Source organism: Lichenostomus cassidix, chromosome 4, assembly GCF_008360975.1.
Source record: "Lichenostomus cassidix isolate B80296 chromosome 4, HeHo_3.0, whole genome shotgun sequence".
Lineage (NCBI taxonomy): Eukaryota > Metazoa > Chordata > Aves > Passeriformes > Meliphagidae > Lichenostomus > Lichenostomus cassidix.
The window spans coordinates 24408667-24428354 of record NC_139484.1 but is presented as its reverse complement, the minus strand read 5'-3'; the positions used below and the strand labels follow the sequence as shown (position 1 = coordinate 24428354).

General features: G+C 37.2%; 1 protein-coding gene across 1 annotated transcript in view; it reads left to right on the top strand.

Moving 5' to 3' along the window:
• PAPSS1 (3'-phosphoadenosine 5'-phosphosulfate synthase 1) overlaps nucleotides 1-17779 on the top strand; it is a 40911-nt gene extending 23132 nt beyond the window's left edge. Inside the window, exons 8-12 of the mRNA XM_085058352.1 lie at nucleotides 1819-2024; nucleotides 4130-4265; nucleotides 5707-5975; nucleotides 8294-8523; nucleotides 16738-17779. Coding sequence (XP_084914478.1) covers nucleotides 1819-2024; nucleotides 4130-4265; nucleotides 5707-5975; nucleotides 8294-8523; nucleotides 16738-16876 — 980 coding nt within the window. The 3' untranslated portion in view covers nucleotides 16877-17779. The remainder of the gene's footprint in view (nucleotides 1-1818; nucleotides 2025-4129; nucleotides 4266-5706; nucleotides 5976-8293; nucleotides 8524-16737) is intronic.
• Nucleotides 17780-19688: the final 1909 nt, after the last annotated feature.

The following is a 19688-nucleotide window of genomic DNA, read 5'->3' as shown; positions in this document are numbered from 1 at the left end:
AACAACTTATCGATGGAAACAATCTTGCAGTCCTAGGCTTGAATGAAGCAGTCATCTTCCTCTAGATCTCCTGTTACTGATTTCCTCTTTATAGTTATTTACTACAACACTCACATGTGAAAATCTTTTTAGAAAAATATAATTGCCTTAAAGCTGCCTTGCTACTTGCAGCAATAGCAACAGTTAAGTCAAAACAACATCCAGAAAGTTTCCTCCTTCCTTGGTATGTTAGTTCTGGGTCTTACACCAGCAGTCATTTTGCAGGGCTTTGATTCTGAAGAGAGGGCAATGGTTTATTACCTGCAATGCATCTCCTTTGGGCTTTAAATGCAGTGTTCATACTGGCTGACTTCTAAGCTGTGGAGATCAGTGCAGATGTGTTGATTATCTCCCTTTAAAAATTAAGTTGTCTAAAAAAGTCTTATCCTGACACTGTTCATCTGTGATTTAACAGACTTTCTTCACTACCTTGCCTCAGTTTCTTATTTGTACAGCGGCTGAAGAAAAATGTAGAAGATACTATAAATTTATTGCTCGTCATGGACAAAATTTTAATAATCAACAGGTCTGAGTTCTCTTCATACTTTGAAATACTTACTTGTCTGCAACGCAAAATCTTTTTTTAAATTATCAACTTTGGGGTGTCAAATGACTCTCTGTGACTGCTGCCAAACTCAATTTTATGACCTAGTTGCTTTGAAAATAACTCTGGGGATCAAGACTGCATTTAGGAGGAGATGCACAGCATGCATTGTGCATTTTATATTAGGAAAGAAGGGGGAATCTATTTTTCTCTTAAACTTTTCATCCAGCTTTATAATTTTTAATTTCCTAAGAAATTTAACTTCCGAATAAAAAATGTATTGCTTAAATAATAGCAAAATTAGCCTTATTTTAGAGTCTTGGCAAATGCCAAAACCTCCATTAACTTTAAAGGGTCCATGACTTTTCTCCTGGAGGCCACCCAAAAGTTCTGCACTCAAGCATATGCTTGTTAGAACCCAAGCCTTTGTAGCAGACTTAGGATATTTACTCTGCTGGGTTTCTCAAATCTCACTCTTGTAGTCAAGGAAAACAAGACTTCCAGCATCTGGCAGTGAAGTAGAGGCTTAAAAATGAAGACCACACATAACCTTAAAATTCAGCTACTTGGCTTAGTTTTAGAAGTAAAGTAGCTGGTAAAATTCCAGCTGAACAAACTATGCAAAATGTTTCCCTGACTCAGCGTTTTTTTCTGAAAGGTAAATGCTTGGTTGTGAACACAGTTTAAGTAAACAACAAAAGTCACCTTTTGAAATAGTTGAATTATGTGTATACACTACTTGGGTACATTTGTCTGCTCCTATAGCATTGATTATTTCTTGGGTGCCAAAAGTATGTCTATTGAGAATGCTATTTCCTTTTTACTCATTATCCACTCCAGTAGCAATCGTGCCTAATATCTTAGATGATCTGTTTTAAAATGTTATTTGTGTATTTCTACTTTCTATATAGATTCTTCAGAAAGGTACTAATTTGAGATTCCCAAAAAGTAGTATCCTTGCAGTTTAGATATTTGTGTGCAGCTCTAAGTACTTGTTATTTTCAGTACTGTGTTCACTCTTTCTCAAACCTCAGTGTTTGCTGAATATTATAGCACGTGTATCTTATGGAAACATGAGTTCATTCTAAAAGTTGCTTTAGTCCCTATTAAAATAAGTGCTTCAATTACCTCTCATGTACTTTCAGCCTTAAAAGCAACCTGTTAATTAGGTAGATTTTCATAATAACATTGATGACTATTACTAAGGATAAAGGGCATTTTTTTTCCCCTTGCAGGGGGAGTTATTAATCTGTCAGTGCCTATAGTGCTAACAGCTACTCAAGAAGACAAAGAAAGGCTCGATGGGTGTACAGCAATTGCTCTGGTGTATGAAGGTCGCCGCGTTGCCATTCTCCGTAATCCCGAATTCTACGAGCACAGGAAAGAGGAACGCTGTGCTAGGCAGTGGGGAACAACATGCAAGGAACATCCCTATATCAAGGTGTGTGTTTAAAAGTTGAAAATCTAGTCCTATTCGCTGTGCTGTTGTGGAGCTGCAAATTAAGTGAAGTGCATGTCTGTGACTGATGTGCTTTGACAAAAAAACTACTTTGGAAAATAATTAAAATATCTGAGCAGAAACAAAGGTAATTTTTTTCTATGCAGCCGTTGAATAGTCTGTATGTAGTGTGAAAATCTAATGTCAATATGTACACATGAAATGAATTTAGAATGTACTGTAGAATCTGTGCTACAGAAGAGGGAACTTTGCCCTCCAGTGTGCCTAGGAAATACATCCCTCTGTGTTGCCAGATGGATCATCAAAGCTCCTTAGTCAGTGGATACATGCATTGTGAAGGATAGAAAACTTATTTTCTGCCTGCATGTGGAGCACGTGAGACCTGCTTGCTTTAGATGTTTTTGAAACAGGCTGTGTTCCTGGGGAGTTAATCATTTAACCCTCTGGGGAGTAATTTCCCATCCATTGTGTTCGTTATGTTTTATTATCTTGGCCTGATGTGTATGTCGTACTGAAATGTTCTAATTGTAATGCACTCATCATAATGCTGTGTTGGGTTATGCAAGCTGATGTAAGTGTTGCATCTTAGCTCTGCAGAGCCAAAATATGTTTATTTCCCCATTTCTCTCTGTACTATTTTTTTTATTTGCAGGTATGACTTAAAGTTAGATAAAGAGAAATCAACCAAACCCCAAATTATGAGCTTGCTCTTGAAAAGGGAAAGCTGTGAAGTGTTATAAAAGTATCTGTATGACTGATAGAAGATTTTCAAAGCTCTTGATGTATTCTATGATGTTGAACATAAGACTACCCCTTTATTGAAAACTTTACACAGATTTAATAAATTCTAAGAAAATCTCATGCAGACAAAATTTGATTGACTTGTTATGTAGAAGATGAGGAACTATGTTCTTATGCCTGCACTGGGGTGTATAGTAGTAACATGACAGCATGTGAATTTGGTGGCCCTTCCTAATTAATCAGAAATACTTGGGTACCCGAGAGTTTCTGTAGTACGGAGTTTTCTCATCTTCGTATCATTATCACACCTTCCCTCCACCTTGGTAAGATGTCAAAGTCTGGCATTTTCTTCAGGAAGGGGATGGTTACTGTGGCATCATTTAATTCCAGCAGGTCAAAGCAAAAATAAATTGAAAATTTCACACTTAATTTTCACATCTTGGCTTTTGTGTTTAGTATGTAATGTCTTCTGTTATATTGACATTTGTTGTCATCTCTAAATTGCATAAGGCTAAAAAAATTATCAGAAATGTGTTTGAAACTTGACAGCTTTTTGTGATTTCATGTTAAGAAGAAAATGCATTCTTAGAAATTAAAAGTTTCAGAGTAATTTCTATGGCCATTTATAGAGTATGTTAAGCACCTTGCCCTAATTATTTTTTGATAAAGGGTGAGGTGATATTTAAAGATATAAAAAGAAGTGTAGTGACTGTCCAACATCTGTTACTTGGGTAAACTGCTACCATAAAAAAAATCCAAAAGCTATTCTACTTCAAAGATTTTGATTTTATTAATAGATTGAAGTGGGTGAGTAGTTAATCAGAACTGTTTTGTTTGTTACTTTATTGCTGACCAGAATCTTGTAAACTACAGAGTGATACTGCCACAGCATTTTCTTTGACCAAGAAGTGTAAAGTGTGCAGCTTCATTGTATTAATATATTGTAATTAAATTAAAAATATGTACTAATTAAAATATATACTAATACATACTATATCACTAAAAAATTGTAATAGACAAGGCTTTCTGGAAACTATCTTTGTTTGTTGTGCAATGTTGGTTAGAGTATTGGCAATTTGCATTTCTATATATTATCTCAATTTTGAAAGAGAAGCGTATGCCTACTGAAGATTTTTACATCTGTCCTACATCATGGTATAACATGTCTGAACTATGTTGCAGTGAATTTTTTTCATTTTTTTTAACATTGATGCTTGATTTATGACTGTCAAATAAATTTAACCTGAAACACATTCCTTGGTAAAGATGTGCCCCATTGCAATGCCCCAGATGCTCAGGAGAAGCTGATAACTAATCCTGACGAGGACTTTCCTTTCTTTTCTTAGATGGTTATGGAACAAGGGAACTGGCTTGTAGGGGGAGATCTACAGGTCCTTGATCGTATTTATTGGAATGATGGACTTGATCAATACCGTCTTACTCCGGCTGAACTAAGGCAGAAATTCAAGGAAATGAATGCCGGTGAGTAAATTTTTCTTGCTTTCTTTCTTCCTTCCTGCAGAGGCTTATCAAAATGTCTGCTGCCACCACTGAGGCTGGCATTGTTTCAAGGATGAAAACTTTGAATGCTCTGGTAGGTGACATTCTTTGCTTTTAATAGTAATAATTTTTATGATCTCAGGCATTGCACTGCCTAAATACATAATAGAAACTGGTAATGCCTGAGGTTCTGAATTTTTTTCTTTCCATGCACTCTAGACATGTCAGTAATGCAAGAAAATATAATGTGATTTAAATATTATTAAATTAGATTTAAAAAGATTAAAATAAAATGTGATTTAAATATTATCATGTTTAGCTAAAACTATAGACATGGTTGAATGCTGAACTTTCATGCTCTGCTCTTTTTATGTTGGTTCCATACTGCTTCTGGGGAGCAAGGCTTATGAAAGTAGTGCAAGTAGGCTGGTGCCAAGTTCCTTTTCTGAACAAGAAACAAAACTGTTTTTCTCACGGAATTAGTTATGTTAGGCAGGTAAGTAAGAGGCTGAGGAATGTCAAAAAGCAGAGAACAAGCGTGTTGCTTTCACTGTGGCAGTGACTGGCAGGCAGCTGCACTTGTAAATGTGGGGAGAGCGATTAACATGGAGAATGCAAACCACAGTTGGTCCTGAGCTTGTGTCTTTGTTCTGTGTGGTCAGCATGTCCAGGATCTGTAGGTCTGGGATATCAGTCTTTTAGCTAACCCCCAAACAAACACATATTTGAGATCTGAAAAAACCCTGTTCTTCAGGTTTCATCAGTTCCATATTGGAAGACCTCTCAGTTGCAGTGATTTTGCTGTCTTGCAGGATACTTTAGTTCATCTGAATTTGCAGAAGAGAGAAATCCCTGTCACCCTGTCCTGGTGACAGGGTTTTTCATTGAAGGGTTTGTAATACTCTGGAATAGCAGTTAATCTTGCTTTGTTCTTACTGCCTGTAAAATCTACTAAACTAAGGTGAAGGAAACTTAGTAAGGAACATTAAATGCTCTTTTATTAGTTTTGTTGCAAAGAGGTCCATTTATTCTCCTGATGATATATTGAGCCTTTAAGAGAGGTGGCATAGTTTGATTTCTTCTTAGAATACAGTATACTTATGCCAGTGAAAAATCCAAATAGAAGATTATAGCTATTGGAGAAAGCAAAGTAATTCTGCAGAAAATGCAGAAGTTATGGAAGCTGTTTGTTTTTTTGTTTGTTTTTGTTTGTTTTAGTATGGTTGTTTTTTATTAGTTTTGCTTACTAAGTACAATGATTATGTAGTAATTAATAATTCTTTAATGACCTGTGACCACTGCTATTATACTTATTTAATAGAGTTCAGAGTATGTACCGAAGATTTTTCTGTGATTATACAACTGCTGATAAAATAACTTGTTTTCTTTATATCTTTTGTCTTGTTTTTTTTTTTCTCTGCAGATGCTGTCTTTGCGTTCCAGTTACGCAACCCGGTGCACAATGGGCACGCTCTTTTAATGCAGGATACCCATAAGCAACTTCTGGAACGTGGCTACCGGCGCCCAGTTTTGCTCTTGCACCCACTTGGAGGCTGGACAAAGGAGGATGACGTTCCTCTTATGTGGCGCATGAAGCAGCACACTGCAGTACTGGAGGAGGGAATCCTGAATCCAGAAACAACAGTGGTAGCTATATTCCCTTCCCCCATGATGTATGCAGGACCGACTGAGGTAAATACATCAACAGTTTAAAGCAAAACAAAACAAACCCCTTTTGAGAGCTCACTGTAAAGTGTTTTGTGCTATGGCTGATGTTTGTGTGTTGTTGTGTTGTTTTAATGGAGAGGAGGAGACTAATTTTTGCTGGGAAAGCAGATTATCAAGTGTCTGTCACCAACCAAAACATTCTCTTACGAAGAAACTTTTATACTGGAGGATTTTTCTGGAAATGGTGGGAAAAAATACTGGGTTTATAGGTTCTTTTCTTTACAGTTACAAGGATATGATAATAAATTAATCCTTCTTCCTTTTTTTATGGCCCTTTTCAGAAGGAATTATGAGATCTGTTAACATAGCAAATGGTTGTCCTGAATGTTAAGATACTTAAGTTTTATGACTGTTAAGCAATAAGTTTGTGTGTTGAAGGGCTATTCACATGCTAAGAAAAAAACATTCTGTTTGGTTTTTGGCAAACTTAATTCAGAGAGAATTGTTTCAAGGCTTTTGTATGAAATAATTCTTTGGCAACACTTTATTTAGGAGCCAGGTCTTGGGTTTGAGTCCCTAGAGCTTTGTGGGAAGAAGCAGAAAGAATAAATGCTCTCATTTGAGGGCAATTCCTCTAGGGAATATTGATTCTCCATCCCATTCCTTTTTTTCCCTTTTTTTTCCCTCTCATCTTCCCTCCACCTTGAGTCACAGGAAGTTCAGGCTCTAGGGTTCACTCTGTAGCTTTTCTAATAAATAGGAGGTAGTTTTAGTTAAGTTAAATCAGACCGATGCCACTTATTTTTTGCTGGCCAGTTGACTGGTCAAACAGAGCTTGCACTGTCTTTCAGTCCAGAGGAAAAACTACAGTCCAGATCTAGTTGAGGCATATGAGTGAGCTAATGTAGGGAATCTTCTGCTGTTACCCATGAGCCTTTTGTGAGAATTAACAGGTATCTTCTATCTCATTCCTGTATGCCTGAGAAGGAACGAGATGCACAGCCCTTATTCTGAACAGGATAAAATTTTTCTCCTTACCTATATGGCATTTCCAGTGACCTCAGAGTACAGCCTGACAGTAATGTAATAAAAGTAATAAAAGAGATTCTTTAATAATTTTCCATAGTTTATTTTTAAAAGTAGTATAAGTAATATTTATATTACTTATAAAAGTAATTGGTTCTAGATCTGTTTCTATTGGACAAGTGCTTTACAGAGCAACAAGGAGCTGGTAATATGGTTAACTACAGGGTTGATGGGGCCTTCCAGTCTGTAAAAATCTTAATGGACAAGTTTCATAAACATCAATTTAGCATTTCTTGTATTTTTAACATTCCTAATAAGAAAGAAAAGAAACAGTTCTGTAAGGCAAAGCTGCATGAAAATACAATAAATTCACCTGCTTAGGAAAGTAAATATATTCTGAAGTAGTGTGGATGTATAGAAATGGACAAGAGCAGTGTGCCCTGGTGGCTGAGAAGGTCAGTGGTATCCTGGATGCATTAGGAAGAGCATTGCCAGCATGTTGACGTTTTCCAAGGTGGTGTCTTCATTACCTAGAGTAACATAACAGTTATTTTGCCTTTTCTTTACTGTAGCTAAATCTTGTGTTGAAAACATTACTTATAAAAATTAATTAAGAACATTCAGTAACATCCTATGATGTGGTAAGTCTAAAAACAGTCATAAGTGTAACTTATCTAAGAGTTGAGTATCTAGAAACTACTTCAAACAGTCTTTAGGAGAAAAAAATCCTCTCACCATATTTAGTAAAAGAGATACATTTCTAAATAATTTGAAAGCATTTGTTTGATAGCAGGGTGTGGACGATTAAATAGTCTGTGTGCAGAATTTCCTTTGAAGTATTCTTTTTTTTTTTACCTTCAGTAGTAATTGAACTATAAAAAAAAAGTTAAAAATGCTATAAATAGTCTTCGTACTCTGAAAGCCTATTACAAGCATTCATGTGCAATGTGTACCTAGTTTATATCCTTTGGGTCTTAATGTTCATGCAGACTAAGTGTTTGTTCTGCCTTGAACAATATCCTTGCCACATGTACAAGTTGAAAATGCTGAACATGGGTGATTTTTGCTTTTGAATGTGTAGATAGTGCTGAAGTAACTTTCTGAGCACCTACTGTACAAATAAAATGGGAGTAGTACATTTTAGCTGTAAGTTTGATGGCGATCAACATAATTAGTTCTTTATTATGTTTTGGCTCCATAGTAAAAATCACATCTGATTAAGGAAAGTGTGGTAATTATAGAATGCATGGCCATTTTCAGGGCTGCATTTTTTGAGCATTTTCTTCTGTTAACTGTTTTTCCTGTCTCTCTTTCAGGTTCAGTGGCACTGCAGATCACGGATGGTTGCAGGAGCTAACTTCTACATTGTAGGGCGAGACCCAGCAGGGATGCCACACCCTGACACTGGGAAAGATCTGTATGAACCAACCCATGGTGCCAAAGTGCTGACAATGGCTCCAGGCCTCCGAGCACTGGAAATTGTACCCTTCAGAGTTGCAGCTTATAATAAAAAAAAGAAGTGCATGGATTATTATGACTCTGATCAGTAAGTTGTATTTTCATTTTAAGAAGATTTTGAGCAATAACTGCCTCTTACCCCTGCCCACATTAAAAAAATTCTTTATAATTAAATTCATATTGCTCAAATATGGCAGTGTTTAGATGTGGTTTTAGATCAATGTAGCTTTTAGACAAATGTAGCTAGATTTCAACATGATTTGGTTCACAGTGCAACTACCTGATCTAACTTAGCTGCCGCATGGAGGCTCCCCAGTTACTGAGGTTTCTCTTATTCTGGAACATAGTGGCACAGATTGGTAAATCCAGAGAAAGATATTACTATTTATTATAATGGTAAGATAGCTTTCTGCTGCTTTTTGTTTCTAAATAAGCTTCTCAGGTGTCAGGTGTTTATCAGATTGGAGGGAAGATAAACAATGAGAGTGTGCAGCATGGAGAAGAAAGTGGACAAGATGGGGTGACAAGTAGCTATTTTCTCATTTCGTAATATTTTATCATTTAGCAATAATGCAAAATGATGCCCTAAGAATATTCTGTGTCCCAGGGTTTTCAGCTGTTTTGTTTCTTTTTTTAATCCAATTACAGAACAGTACATTTCACCTTCTCTATGCATGTTCCAATGTTATTTTTCCCCTGTGGGGCATAGCGGAGTCCAAAATTTAGTGTATATGTTGCTCTGGTAACAATGACTTATAGTGGGACGATGACTTGTCATTATAGTTTAATCCTCTTTATTGAGATTACTGAAATATATTTTTGTTTTACATCAAACTGCAGTTGAAGTTGGACTGAAATGCAAACTTCTCTGGTCAACCTGTTCCAGTGCCCCACCACCTTCACAGGAATTAATTTCTTCCTAGTATCTAATCTAAACCTACATTGTTTCAGTTTAAAGTCATTCCTCCTTCTCCTTTCACTGCACACCCTTGCAAAAAGTCCCTCTCCAGTTCTCTTGTAGCTTCCTTTAGGAACAGGAAGGTGCTATAAGATCTCTCCAGAGCCTTCTCTTCTGTGGACTAAACAACTCCAACTATCTCAGTCTGTCTGCAGAGGAGAGTTGCTCCAGCCCTCTGATCAAATTTTTTGCCCTCCTTTGGACTCAGTCCATCTATGTTGATGTCCCTGGGTCTGGATGCAGTACTCCAGGTGGGCTGTTACAAGAGTGGAGTAGAGGGGGAGAATCACCTTCTTGGGCCTGCTGGTCATGCTTCAATGCAGAAAGATTAAAGTGAAGTAGTTTTATTAGTGTGTCAATTCTTAATAAATTGGAATGGTAAGGGAGTAGCAATGTCACAGGCCAAAATTCAGATCATTGATTCTCTGATCATCGATACTGTTCTCTTTGCAGGATAGATGTGATTTTGATCAAGGGGAGTGAAATTGTACCTCTGTCATTAGCCAGAGCAAATGAGGAAAAAAATCCCAAACAACTCTTTGAGATTTTTATTTATGAAAACCCATGGGAACAGATTATGCCTTTTGCCACAGACTGAATCAAGTGCACCCTTTTATCCTTTCACTATGTCTGTGAGGCCTTGGTTTGGGGCACTTTTTTCCCTGTTTCTGTAACTGTCAGGGGAAAAAAGGCCATGCTGCTACTGATGTGCAGTTCTGCCCTTCTGCTGTCAGGATGTAAGACCATTTGTCCTGTCCATGCCTAGATATTGTTTGTAGATGGAGCATGGCAGCAATCCTCTAGATGGCAATGCAGACACATGCAGGCTCCCATTCCTGTTCCTGCTTGCCAGAGACAGAACACTGTGGTAGGCTCCAGACAGAGTTAGAGCTTGGGTGGGTGCAGCTGGCTGCCTTTCAAGATAGTCTATGTAATGCTGAAAATGTGGCAGACTCCTGGACCATGTGGTGTTTGACTCCACAAGGAGGATGGCAGGGAAGAGAGGGTTGCCTGGAAATCTGAGAGGATCAGTACTGGTGGAAGACCCTTGCATGTGAAATAGTGATGTTTGTGGAAATATTTCCTGAACTCACTTAGTGAAAAAAACAGCATGAAAATGTGGGGAGGAGGGTTGTATGCATAGAAACATTGCTGTTACTTGTTTTAGAAAAAGGTGATTTGGTATCCCTTGCACCAAAAAACCTTCAGTTTTTTGAAGCTTGGAGACTTGACAGTCAACTAGGCAGTTCCGGAACTTACATCGTTAATGAGGGTGTGGAAGGTTAGGGCAAGTGGATTGCCCTTGGACTGAGCTATAGCTGAGCTGTGTCCCCTAGCTGCTGTGTGTAGTTATTCTTTCCCCACGTGATCATCTCTTCTATTCTTTCAGGCCTCCTCCTCTGTTTGTGGAGGTGCTTGTGAGAAGCCATAATAGACACCATCTGCTACCTTGAGTGTCTCTGTAATTTGGTAGAGTTGTACCCACACCTGTGCTTGGCAGCAAAGACATGCAGAAGTTATTGCAGTTGGGCTCTTTGCTGCTATTAGTGGAATACCTTTTGGTTTCTGAGGGAAATCCCAAGGCATGGGGATGGTGGTGAATGCATCTTTGGCTCATGGTGAGAGGTTACCAAAAACTTAATCCAGCTGCCAGAAGAATGTGTGAAAAGTTGTGGCTGCAGAACTAGCAGTGGCAGAGAGTTGTTTTGCTCAGCTTTTGTGAGGAGGATGTAATGCTTGCTGATAGCATTCCTTGTGTGCCTGGCGGGGTGGGTGTTCAGAGTATGGTCAGATACTGGGCAGCTGTGTGAGACCTGCCTGTGGTTGTGGCCAAGATGCTCATGACCTTGGTGGCAAGCCTGGGGAGCACCAAAAAGCCTACACCAGCCCTACCTCCAAATTAGTACCAAAGGCCCTCACTTCTCTGCTGTGCTGCCTGTAATTCCAAGGTGTTATCGTGCTTAAGGTCTTCTGCTCCCAAAGGTGTCCACACAAGTGTAGTTTTGTGGTGATTATATAGAGTTCAGTTTGTTTCTCTGTTCCATTAGTATCCCCCAGAACATGTACTGCCCTTGGCGTTTCAGCTGACTCAGTATCTGCATGGGAACGGTCTGGAGACTACTGACTTTGTGTGTCAGGGCTTCGTGCTGCTGCTTCACAATCTGAGCTGCTCTGGGCTGCTGTGGTGCTGTGTTGGAGCTGAAGTCACTTGGTCCCTGTTAGTAAGGAAAGGCAGAAATATCCTGGTTGCACTCAGGATAATGGAGCATTGTCTGTGAGGAAAGAGGGTAAGAAAAGACTGATGTGAAAGTCTTTGTAACAGCTGCACAGCAACTGTCATTGTGGAGTAATGCACAAAGCTTAACTTGTATAAATTGCTTAAATAAAGTTGCCCTTTAGAATATTAAGACATATGAACAACCAATGACTTGGAATTATATTTGTATTTTACCTCATGAAGCCAGCATGATTTTTAATTTATTTCTTGGACATCTTAGAACTAGGTTTAGCACCTCATGAAACTGAACTCTTGAAACATATTTTTGAAAAAAATATGTCTTAAACTAAGATCTAGGAAAGGGATTTGAGGAATGCATTTGAAGTGATGTAAAGCAGCACAGGTAGAGTTAATTTCATTTTATTTTCCCTTTGGTCTAAATGAGGATAATAAAAATAAAATTGCCCTTTTTGCTTTTAGTCAAGTCAGATAGTAAGCCTCATCTAAGTTTCTGTGGGAAGCTTGAGCATTTCCACTTGCATAGAATTCTGAAGTAATGCATATAAAAACTAGTATTAATATTGTTACAGTCCTTATAAAAGTTTTTACACTTTTAGATTTCATAGAATTTTGGATCTATTATTGAATATGTCCACATGTGTTTTGGAAGAGTTTATAGTAAGAATCCTAGTTATAATGGAGTAGTTCAAAATGAATGTGTGACCTGTAAACAACTGGTAGAGTGAAGTATAAAGAAAACAACCAAAGAACCAAGAAACCAACAAATAACACCACTACTTCCCCCATCAAAAAGCTTACCCAATGCTGAAATCCCTTCAGAAAAACAATTAGTGTGTTTCTTCAGCCAAAAAGGCCTCACAAACAACCTCGCAAAAAGGTTACCAGAGACAAGTGTAATTTGGGATTGGTGGCTTAATAATAGTAGCTGGTTTTGTGAGCAGAGGTTCCCAATTCTTTATGTAAGATCAGTCCTATAAAATGCAGCCACAGACCGCTGCTGAGAAAAAACTCAATTAAGAAAGGAAATTAGCCTGGCAATTAAAAAAGCCACAGCAGGGTCTGGAAAGAAATTACTATTTTCTTTTCCTAAAAGAAAACCAAAGAGAACATTTTGGCTATAAGAAATGCCTAAGTAAGGCAACTGGAGCAGATTGTTCATGTTGTCTATAAAATGTGAATGAAGCGTGGGTATCTGTAAAGAAGAGAGATTTTAACTTTATATAGTTCATTCTGAGGACCTTTAATATGGTTGCCATGACTGCTTTAATGCTATCAAATCATATTTACAGAACAGCTACTCCAACTAAGTACATAGTGTTCTCAAGTTTGTTTGTTTTTTTAAGCGATAATAAGAGGCTGAGATGAGCACAGTTGATTGTCCTCCTTAATTTAATTATGAGAAGTACTGTTTCTCAGTTACCATTAGTACATAATTTAGGATACACTGAAACACTACATCAACCCAGGAGACTCAAACCCTCCTGCCAGTCAGAAAGGAATTATTAAAAGGATTTGCTTTGCATATGTTGAAATTAATCACATTATCGTGTTCTAATTTCACAAACAATTTGTTCATGGCTGGTTGGGATTTGAACCTAGCTGGCACTAATTGGTTCATTCAGCATTGAGGGACATTTATTCTTAAGGCATAATGTAGTCTTCCTGTAGGAGTTATGGTGTAAGTCATGACTTGATGCTGCAAAGGCAAGTTTAAATTCAGAGAAAATCCTTCTAAAAAGGGTTTAAGGTTAGAACTGGACCACAGATAAGGAGGCTATGAATTGTCCCAGAAATAGTCTGAAGTTAACAGCTGAGTAGAACATCAGAGTTGTTTTGAAGACAGACCAGGATGAATAAGTCATGTTATTATTTCCTTATATTAGTTTTAAAACAAGGCAACACTATGAGTGAATGGTCTATACTTTTATTGTGGGTCTTGTATATAAGACTAATTCCTTAAGACCTTGAGAACACTAGATATTGCCCTCCACAGAGAATAGGAATTCCAGGAAGGTAATTTTTACAGTGCTAAATACCTAACAGGAGGGTTCCCAAGATTATGACTGATCCTTAGTGCTCCCAGATGAAAAATCTATGTAATGTGGCCTATACCTAGATTAAATTTGTCGGGAATAATCTTGAAGCAGAAAAAAATACTCTCTTCAGTTACTGCATTAATGTACTGTATTGACACCTCAGAGGTACAGCACAGGAGATTTCCTATAGGCCTGTGGCAGTCACTTCCTTCTTGCAAACTAGTGATATCCTTGTTTTGTCACAGAAACTGTAAGGTGTCTGAAATCCCTGTCCTCCATGAGTAAGGAAATTTCCATGTGTGTAGGTTATGTTTTTTTTCTACACTGTGAGTGTAGTAGAGTTCTAGGATGCTGTGCCACAGAGTGAATACCAGTCCTCAATGTGGAACGTTTCAAGACTGTTTTCTGCTGACAATTTTTTTCCTTCTATTCCTCTTTCTTTTGGAGAATGCTTTTAATTGCAGTGGCACAAAGTATTGTGTAATTAAGTTGAGTTCAATTGGTAGTAAAAGGTCAAGTCCCTGTTACAAGTATTTAGTGGCATCCAGTGTGGCTAAAAGAAAGCTGATTCCAGCAGCTACTGAGTAAAATTTTCAAAGGCACTTAAGTCCCATACTCAGAAGGGCTTGTATCAAGTTTCATTGAGGGTCATTTCAAATCTGACAGAATGGAATTTGAATGGCTTTGGCATTTATATTTTATAGCATCTTTAATGGTCAAATGTTTTCCCCTCTCATGTTCCATTCAAATCCATCTTATATAGAGTAACTCCTAATATCCTCAAAATTCACTTGGAGCAAAATTACTTGATGACTTTTTAGTATCTCCTTCTACTAAAGCAAATTACTCATACTGATGTTTTATTTCAAAATGCTTGTGGGCCACGTCATGCCAAATGGTGACAGTACTGATAAGGTCTTTCTCCTTAGCAAAAATCTCAGTTTCTGAAATTTGCTTTTTACCATTAGTAAAGACAATGAGCATTGAGTGGTTTATCAAATACTCTGTTTTATGTAGGAAAGTGGAGATTAAACTGGAAAACTGTAAATACAGGTTTTTAAAAAAAGAAAAAAAAAATTGTGTTGTTGTGTATACATTACCAAGGCTCCATTTGAATCACTTTAGTGATTACAAATTAAGGTTTGTTTTTTTTTTTAATAAAGAAAAACCCTTTGAAAATAGATGTTCAGGATAATGAGAGGACATCATTAGTACTTTTGTACTTTTTAAGAGTACTTTGGAAACATTTCTTGACATGTTATGAGATACTGTGCTATGTTTCTGAAATAATCCTCACTTTTTTTCTTTCATTCTTTAATAATTTCTGTAGCTCTCCTTAGCTTCTTTTCGTGTTTCTTTCTTTCTTGGTATCCCAAATTTTTAGCTGCTTTTTGTGCAACTAGGAATAAGAAGCAGCTAAGGGAGTTGTATGTATTATTGAAGCAAACTTTGACATACCTAAATGTAGTGGTTTAGTACCATTATTTCACTTGTAGGGGCTGGGAGGAAGCTGAGTGTTTTTCTGAAAACTTAAGAAATGATGAGAGGATAAAGCACCTTTTATTTTTTTAATGCTCTAACTTTGGAATTGCTACCACACTGTGGAGAAAACACATATGGAGAAACTTTATAGTACTTGCTTTACTCTTCTTTTTCTGATCGTCTGAAGACTTGGTATTTTTTTGACAGAATTAACCAGGCTTATCACTTCCCCACAAATATTTTATATAAATAGTTCTTTGCAAAGAACTCAAGTTACCTTCAGACAGGGTTGGTGAACAGCAGACATCCTCTGCTAAGGAATAAAATTTTCAGATGTTGTAAGTAGCAGTGCCAACTTTTTCTCCCATGGAACTGCATCAACTTTAAATTTTCATTTTTGTGTAATTTATATTTTGCAGGACTAAAGCACAGTAGGGGTTTGGTTTTTCTTTTTGCCTTGTGACACTTCAGGAACCCACAGTCCCAAATTTAGAGCAACAAGAAAAGAGCATGTATGACAGTACTGCTGTGTAAATGTATACAATCCAAATCAAAAATTATTGGGCTAGTCGGGTTGTGAAAGGGAGCTGTGGAATGCTTTCTTGCATCTTGCTAACTTCCATACCCAGCTGAGCATAGACCAACACTTAGAGCCAAGTTCTGCCCTCTGATGTGCGCACTTGGCTCTTGTTTCTGTCTAAGGCATGTGCATCTGAGATCAATAATTGGTTTTTATTTCAAACAGACAAGTAAAGAATGAGTAATGCATACATGTTGCAAACTGAGCAAATGGCATAAGTAAAATTGCATATTTAATTTAGAAATACATAATTTTTTCCTTCAGAGCATTTGATAGAACTCTGGCATTCTTGTCTTGCTTTTACTGTTTCAGTCCTTTGAGGAGTAATTTAATTTGTGTAGCTTTTGCTGCTTATGACCACATACCTGAGAAATTACTATTAATTTAGATTCATATGTTAACAATGGTAAACATTTCTGATCTGTGTTCAGTTTTGCATTTGTACAACTGAATTCTGCTTTTTAGGGGTGAATATCTCTAGTGGAAGGTATTTTTACCTTTTATCTCTGTTTTCCAAGCAGTCTCTCTCTAAGATTTTGTACAATGTTTTTTTACACATTTTCTAGTGGCACTGAAATGACCTTCTTGACTCAGCACAGGAACATTCAACCAGTTCATCGGGCTGTTCTCTTGCCCTGACATGGCAAGGTCTAAATCAGGATGGCTGCTGTTGCATTGGCAGAGGGCTCAGACAGTAGGTAGAGTAGAGGATTCTCCCTCAACAGGAGTTTGTGTCTGAATTCAGTCCACAAGGGTTCAGCTAGACCATGCTGCTAAAACCTCAGCAGGAGTTACCAAAGCTGAGTATTGCAGAGGATGTGTATTCTTGAGATTTACTGGCATTGCTGGCCAGTAAAATGAACTGTCTGGAAATGATAGTTGCTATACAGCATTATACTCCCAAGAAGTAATGTATAAAGTATCAAGAAAATAAAGGAATATGAACAACTTTGCCTGCTTCTAAAGTATTTTTTTTTCCCCCTTTGCCTCCACTCCTACTCTCTCAGCCACGAAGACTTTGATTTTATATCGGGGACCCGCATGCGCAAGCTGGCTCGAGAAGGACAAAACCCGCCGGAAGGCTTCATGGCTCCGAAGGCTTGGACTGTGCTGACAGAATACTACAAATCCTTGGAGAAGGCTTAGACCTCTTATTAACTGCAGATCAACCTTTGACGCCTGATTTATTTACGAGAAGGGGACCACACAGTCACCATTCATGTTGCTTTGTTGTGGTGTCTGTCAGGAAGTTCTCTGAAAACAGACTCTTTCTTCCTAACTTAGCATCATTCTTTGCCTGCCCTTATGGGTTCTATTATGTCCTGGCACCTAACTAGCTGCTGGTTTTAATGTCTTCTTTTCATTACAGTTAATATTCTTGCAGTAGGATTTTTAACTCATGTATTTTTTTATATTTTACTGCCTCTGTCCTGAGTTCTGCAGCTGTTAAATAGATACGGCTTTTTCATATGTTATTTAAGCTGCTGGGTAGTGTCTGGTTTTAGTAGTTTGTAGGAGAAAATGTAACGGTTAGTCCCTTAACTATGGATAGATTATCTATAATCAAAAAAGTAAAGAATGTTTCAAAACATCTGTGAAAGTGTCCTCATCTTTATCTCATCATTATCATCTCCAGAAGCACTTAAAGTTTATTTCTGACTATATGTAATCAAAAAGCAGAGGTTTGGTTTTTTTTTTTTTTAATGTAGCGTAATTAAAATTTCGCTTTCTTTGTTTAATTTTGGAGTGTATTGAGTTGTATGGTGATTCTCTTCTGCTGTGGACCTGTAAAGCTGGCCAAGTAATGAATAAAAGAAAATATCTAGTTTTCACTTTGAATTGTTAACAAATTCACATATTGTTTTTGTATATGCTTGCTGCCATAGGTGTCAGTAGGGTATGTTTTATTTCTTTGATGTAACTTACCATTTTTTAATTTCAGATATACTTAAACAACCTACTACAACTTTTTTAAGAGCATGACAGACCAAATTTAAATTAATGTTTAATTATTGCAAGAAAAATAAAGAAAATCCTTAGATTTTGGCATTTCCTGTGGTAAAAATGCTTGGTTCAGATATTAATTTTCTGTCTATTTTTCAAGGTCTCCAAAGAGGAATCTTGTGAGTCAGCTTTGCTTGCTTTAAAGACAAAGCACATGTTCTTTTAGGGTTCTTCAAAAATCCTGAAGAAACATCAAAAGTGAAAAGTAAAACACTTCTTCAAGGGTAAAGTAATACTGACCTATTGGGATATTTTCAAGCATTTGCAGGTAATCAGTGAATAGTCATAACCTCTCTTATCTCCTATCCTTGCCACAGAAACTTACTTTTTTCATATTAAACAGTGTATATAGGAAGAACCAGCTCAAAATTGTTTTTAGAATGTTGATACTGGATTAAGCATATGTCCATCTTGATTTTTTGAATGCCAGGAAGGTTGTGGTTAGGGGATCTGTGTAATGAATGAGATGTATGCTACTTGCAGTCTTTGTTTACTTGTTCACCATAGCACTTAAGACAAATTCTTTGAGAATGACCTCCTCTTTTCTTCCTCTGTCTCTGAAGAGATGTAGAATATATGTTTTAGTGGGATTCTTTCCTCTGATAGACAGTAGGGTGGAATTGGGGAAAAACAAGAGGCTTGTTTATTAGCCAACTACAAAAATTACTTGAGACTGTGTTTTGGTAGTGTCAAGCTTATTTCTTCAGAATCACTGAACAGATTTTCTTCAAATTTGGCTTTCTTTTTAGATTGTATCAATATTTAGGATGTACAAAATCCAGAAGAGTCCATTCGTCTATTTGCAGCTGTTTATGCAAAACTTCATGTTTAACCATGAAGGTGAACGCGAGTTGTCAGCTGCTAAAATGGGCTTTGCTGTTGGAAGCTGCAGTTTGAACTCTTTGCTGTCAGGTTTGGTTCTTTTGCAAGCTGTAGTGAAAGATAATAAAGATATTTTGACAGAATAGCAAATGCAGGTGAATGTCTACAGAAGTTAATGTTTTTAAAAAAAATGCTATATGAAGCCTAGAAAAGAAGTGGGAGTGATGAACGTGGATGTGAATTATCCTGTCAAGTTAATTTAGAAGTAGGAATGCCTTCAAGCCGATTAATATACTGATAACAAGTAGATCTAGTTTTCTAGACTAAAACCATTTTGTTGTTATAGTGCTTCTGCAAAGCAATTTTTGTAGGGCTCTGTATTAAGGAAGCTGCAGGCTTTTTCTAACTTAAAGCCACAGCATTTCCAGCATAATGCTCAACAGGTTGTGATGTAAAAATAGTAGATAAATGCTGAAGATGCTGACTTCTGTCTGATTTTTTTCTTTCAATAGGGAATCTGAGCACTAGTAACTCAGTAATGCATCTGAGATGCAAAATGGAGAATGTAGACTAGGTCACAGGTTGTTTTTTAGGTGCAGTTTGGAGCTAATCAAGTTTCTACATCTGGAATAATGCAGTAGAAATCGGGGGGGAGGAAATGAGAGGCTATCCTGGCACAGTGGTTGTGGAAATAGAACAAGGTTACTGACCTGTGTAGCCAGTACTGTAACTTGCCTCAATTTGAACCGCTCTTGCATTTCATATTTCCTTAATTTTAAAAAGTTTTATAAGTGGGTCATCCAGAGCATTGAACTTACTGTCTTTCTGTGCTAGAAAAAGAATAAAAGTTACTTAGAGCATCCTAAGCAAATATTAACATTGTAATGCAGATTCTTTTCCCTTCCCAATGATTTAAAGTTACTAACCAGTGTATTACACCCTTTCCCTGTAAGTGTTGACAACTTCAGCATTCCTTTTATCTCTAGTCATGAACCTTTAAGTTTTTGTGCTAGGCATTGTAGGAACACGGAAAAAACCTCTCATCTCTGCTTCTCTGTGAGTCAGAAGATCTGTTACTGCATCTATGGCACCATTTCCAAAGACAGGGAAAGGAAAAACTAATCCTTCACTT